General features: G+C 43.8%; 1 protein-coding gene across 1 annotated transcript; it reads left to right on the forward strand.

Annotated features, from left to right (window-relative positions):
* Positions 1-280: 280 nt before the first annotated feature.
* LOC307080949 (high-affinity choline transporter 1-like) lies at positions 281-3,110 on the forward strand (the record flags this gene model as incomplete). Its single annotated transcript, XM_079743925.1, has 8 exons — positions 281-464; positions 609-722; positions 834-989; positions 1,070-1,218; positions 1,517-1,663; positions 1,960-2,113; positions 2,269-2,486; positions 2,592-3,110. 8 exons carry the CDS (start codon positions 281-283, stop codon positions 3,108-3,110), a joined length of 1,641 nt encoding a protein of 546 aa, XP_079600051.1.
* Positions 3,111-5,481: the final 2,371 nt, after the last annotated feature.

The following is a 5,481-nucleotide window of genomic DNA, read 5'->3' on the forward strand; positions in this document are numbered from 1 at the left end:
GCAACAGGAGAGAGACACAGTTGCACGTGCTTTTCAATTTGTGAGCTCAGCCAGAGGACCTGACTCCTTAAACCCCACTTCCTTTCCACCTGGCTGGAGGAGGCAGAATCGACCATGCAGTGAACTCTTAACACAATGATCTACCACACGTTGTTCACAAATGTTTCACAGCCCAATGAAAAAACTGATTAGTCCTGAATCAAAACGTGAAAAACGTTTTGCTTTGGTGCCTTCATTGTCTTTCTCTGCAACCTATTCATGTTCTCCTCAGTGGGTGAAAATGGTCGTCAATGTTGGTGGCGTTGTGGCCGTGGTGGTCTTCTATTGTGTCATTCTGTTGACTGGGATCTGGGCTTCTAAGAAGGCCAGGAGAGAGGAAAAGAAATGCCTGACCAGCAGGAGCGAGGTCACCATAATTGGGGGCCGGAACATAAGTCTTTTGCTGGGAAGTTTTACTTTGACAGGTGAGTTTGTTTGTTTGTTACGTGCTACTGCATTTAGCCTGTCTTTGGCGTCATCGTAAAATATTGTGTATGTATTCTACATGCCTTGCCTTGAAATCTTGTGCTTTGTCTGAAACTTAACGCGATTTATGTGTTTATCTGTAGCAACATGGGTTGGAGGAGGTTATATTATGGGCACAGCTGAATCCGTTTATTCCCCCGAGCTTGGTTTTGTCTGGGCCATAGCGCCTTTTGCTTACATCGTCTGCTTTGTTCTAGGTAAGAGTTGGGTTAAACATAGCCATAGCTGTCTGAAGTCTATTTGCCAATATTAAATAGCTTGATGCAATTATCATAATGAAATATCTCTCTTTGTGTTTTGGTCCTTAGCTGGATTGTTTTTTGCTAAACCCATGAGATCAATGCACTTCGTCACCATGATGGACCCGTTCCAGCGTTCCTACGGAAACGCCTTCACCGCAGCATTGCTGATACCTGCACTGCTCAGTGATATTTTTTTTATTGCCTGCATTCTTGCTAGCCTGGGTGGGTACCCCCTAAGTTCCCCCAAACACTCTTCATATTTTGCTTGTGATCTCTGATTTGGTGTTCTTTGTGTGTTTCAGGGGGAACTATTAGTATAATCCTAGGAATTTCCTCCACCATTTCTATCGGCGTCTCATCCGCAGTGTCTGTCATTTACACATTGATGGGCGGCCTCTACTCAGTGGCCTACACTGATGTGGTCCAGCTCTGCCTCATATTCCTTGGCATGGTAAAAAATACATATATTGGGATAAGAAATAATAGGATCCAGTAGTCTGACTCCCAAACTAAAGGTTTTGGGTTCAATCCTTTCAAAATCCCGGGCCTATCCCTGACCTGCTCCTCTTTGACATATCTCTGTATTCACGCTTGGATTAAAATGGCCTCCAAAAAAACTAAACTTAATAGTGGAATCACTCATGTGCAAAAAGATATACATATAACAATAATAATATAGATACACTATAACTAATGTTAATAATAGCCTAAAACTAAAAGTAGTTTGTTTTCAAATTTCTGTCTTTCAGTGGGTCAGTGTGCCATTCGTGCTTCTGAATCCTGCATCCGTGGACATCTCTCAGACTGCCTTCCTCAACTTGAGCAACCACACCTCATGGTTAGGGGACCTGAAGCTGGAAGATGCTGGCAGATGGACTGATATGGCGCTGATATTGGTCAGCATTGGTGTGTGTGTGTGTGTGTGTGTGTGTGTGTGTGTGTGTGTGTGTGTGTGTGTGTGTGTGTGTGTGTGTGTGTGTGTGTGTGTGTGTGTGTGTGTGTGTTTACACTGATATTGCATATTTTTAATGGGTGAATAATACCAGCCTTTGAACAATATATATAGATGAGCTATACCAAGCACTGTGCCTGCTGGAAGACTACTATGGAGCTCAGAACTCTTTATAGTGTTTCAAGTATTAAGCAACCCCCTGATGTCCGTGATCATCTATTTTATGTCGGTATGCTGTAGGCATTGGGCAGCCTGGCCTACCAGGTGCTGTACCAGCGCCTGCTTTCTGCAGCCTCCTCCACTCAGGCCCAGCTCACCTGCTTTGTAGCTGCTTTCGCATGCTTTGTGGTGGGGATCCCTTCAATTCTCATTGGAGCGGGGGCTGCCTCTACAGGTAGGTACATGTCAATGCAAGTGCTAGTCTTTTAAAACACACGCTTACACATCATTGCCCAATTGGTGTACCGCAATCTTTACAGCATTCCTCCTCACAACTGTAATCTGTCTTCATAAATGAATCAAACTCTCCGTCTGTCCGTTGTGCATCAGACTGGAACCAGACAGAATACGGTTTGCCCTCTCCTTATGAACGTGGCGATGCAGCAAATATCTTGCCACTGGCCCTGCTGCACCTCACCCCATCCTGGGTGTCCGTGTTGGGCATTGGCGCTTTGGCTGCGGCGGTTATGTCTTCCATGGACTCGGTGCTGCTCTCCTCTGCATCGATGTTCACCCAGAACATCTACAAAAGCACTTTAAGGAAAGGGGTATGTATGTATGTGTGTGTGTGTGTGTGTGTACATACCTGCCGATGTATTGTTGAGGTTTTTCCCAGTGCCCTAATAACCAGCGTTCTTGTTTTCCCTTGGCAGGCGTCAGAAAGGGAGCTTCTGCTGGTGATTCGCATTTGTGTGGTGTTGGTGGCAGCGGCCGGCACAGGCCTAGCCTTTGTTCAAGACAGTGTGGTTTACCTCTTTGTGCTTAGCGCTGATCTGCTATACTGTGTTGTTCTTCCTCAGCTAATCTGTGTGCTTTTCTGCCGTCATGCTAATATCTACGGTGCCATTACCGGCTACGTAGTGACTCTGATGCTACGCCTGATGGGTGGGGAGCCGGTACTAGGGCTGCCTTGTGTCATCTACTACCCTGGCTGGAGGGAGGTGGATGGGGTTATCAAGCAGTACTTCCCCTTCAAGACTCTCGCTTTTCTGAGCTCTTTAGTGTGCATCCCTGTGGTGTCCTGGCTGGCCCGTCTGGTCTTCAGTCAGCATCTCCTGCCTCTCTCGTGGGACGTCCTGAGGGTGTTTAGAGAGAAGGAGCAAGCAGAGGGGGTAGCACATAATGACCGCGCAAAGAGACCAAACTCTGCTCTGCTCGAAACACCGTTATAGACGTCTATTACTTTCCTATCAAAAGAGCAAAGTTGCTCTCAAAAGGTTATGGGATTGGAGTTTGATTTGGTTTGTATTTTTCTGAAAGTTTCTGTTCAGAAAAAAAAGGCCTATAAGTGCCTTCTATATTATATTAACTTCCTATCTGTCATAAGCCTAATGCAGCAAAGTCATAGCAAGAAATTGTTAAAAGTATAATTGACAGTTGACAACTGTCAATTATATTATCTTCCTTTTTTTTTTTTTTAATTATCTTCCTTCTTCTGCTTTGACAATCCTAAGGGTGAGGGGAAAGGGATGGGGAGGTAAAAGGGGACAAAGCCTTGTTTTCAGAACCATCCTTTGTCTTTTAATGATGTTTCTATGGACTTTTTTACAGAATTAAATCAATGTAAGTAAAATTGAGAATTGTATGAATAAATTGTCATTCATACTCTGCCTGCTCTCTTTTTGTGTAAAAATGTAAAAAAAAAAAAAAGCTCTTCAACTGAATAAGTATAAAAATAATAGACATTATTTTAGAAAACAATAATTTGTAATGGTGCCCAAAATTTTGAAAAGAATAAAATGTTTGCATTCAAATATAATCTATTGTGTACCTGAAAGCTTAGTACCCAGAAGGCCAAGAGTGGTATTAAGGTACGGTTCCAATAGCCCCGCTCCCTGGCAGTGCTGCTGCTCCTGGTCTGGTGTGCTTCACATCGGCCGCCAAAGGGCGTATGGTATCAAGTATGTTGAAGTGTCAAGTGAAAGCTGAGGTATTCAGAGGGCTATGATGAGCCTGTATCAACCAGGAGGAAGGCAATGCAAAACAGGGAATCGTATACGTTACTGTGGGTAGGTAAGCGGGAAATGGCTGCCTGACCCAGCAGATGTTTCACAGTAAAGGGTGGTGGCAATTGACTATGACCTATGGAAATTATATGTTGCAAATACACTTATTCATGCGGCAATATCAATGTGTATATGAATGTTATATGTAAAGTATATATATATATATATTTTTTTTTTTTGTTCTTTGCTTCTTTGATCAATGTGCTACATAACTGGACTGGTGACAGCATCGCTATGACAACTCTCCCACCCTAGTGTTGTGTTCAAGAACGTTGATGTGTTGCTATGTTTTACAACCTTTGATTACATGGTTTTTCCCACAAAGGGGTTTGCGATTTGAACATGCAAAACTATGGTACAGGGATTGCCAGTTCAAAGAAGTTAGTGAATAGATACAGATAACTAAGTTAACTTAATACTATCCTTCTTTTCTCTCTCTCTCTCTCTCTCTCTCTCTCTCTGTCTCTAGCTGTGGCAATTGTATTGTAATTTCGTATTCAGGAAATTTCACCTGCTGAAGAGAGCATATATTCTTTATGACCATTCTTGAATGCATGCCTATAAAATGGATGCTTCTGTTATCAAGTATCCTGCATGAATCACATTAACATATTTATTTGGGGTCAGTGAAATCTGCCACCATTGATATATAAAAAAATCCCTCACTATGGATGTAAGAAATCCAAAATCTAAAATCATTGAAAATGGGATTAATTTAATAGCAACAAAATGAAGGAGAACCCATGTAAAAAATTTGGAATGGATAATAATTATCCAAAGTATAAATCATGCATCAAATAAAAGTGAATGCCATTCTAAACAAGTCATCCATGACAATATATGGCCTGTAGTTTATTTCAAATATATTGTATTTTCCCAAATCATCAGTATAAAAAGTAGGCCAATTGGCGATTTCAACCGAAATGTTAAGCAGTGGGGCGAGGGGACCCAAGCGCTGGACACAGGGAGGCAGAGACGAGGTAAAAGGAAACCGGGTTTATGGGGACACGGGGTACATGACAAGCTGGGGCGAAGCAAGCGTAGTCAGGCAGGTGAGGGTTCGGCAACGGAGTCAGTCAGGCAGGCAAGGACTCGGCGACAGGCGGGTAGTCAGGCAGGCGGGGGTTTCAGCGTCAGGCAGTCAGACAGGCAAGGACTTGATGATAGACGGGTAGTCAGGCAGGCAGGGGTTCGGCAACAGGTAGGCAGAGTAACAGACGGAGAACTAGGGAAGAGGGGAGACGGTTAGCAAGAGAACGGGAACACCGAACTGGGTCTAGAGAATGCTGGTAGGACTGATGTGAACTGGGTAGTTGTAACGACGAACTGGCGCCGGCTCGATGGAGATCCCCGGCTGAAGTAGGAAGTGGAGATTGCTGATTGAAGACAGGTGTGATGGAAGAATGGGGTACTGTGGCGTCAGGTGGCCACTAGATGGGGGTGTTGGACCGCGTAGCAGGACACTGCGTGACATGAAAAGTCTATGCATGTTTTCATAAACAGTCTTGAGCCTCTTGCTCAAAGCTGCCAACCAAGC

Source organism: Pollachius pollachius, assembly GCF_949987615.1.
Source record: "Pollachius pollachius genome assembly, chromosome: 9".
In the NCBI taxonomy this organism is placed as follows: Eukaryota; Metazoa; Chordata; class Actinopteri; order Gadiformes; family Gadidae; genus Pollachius; species Pollachius pollachius.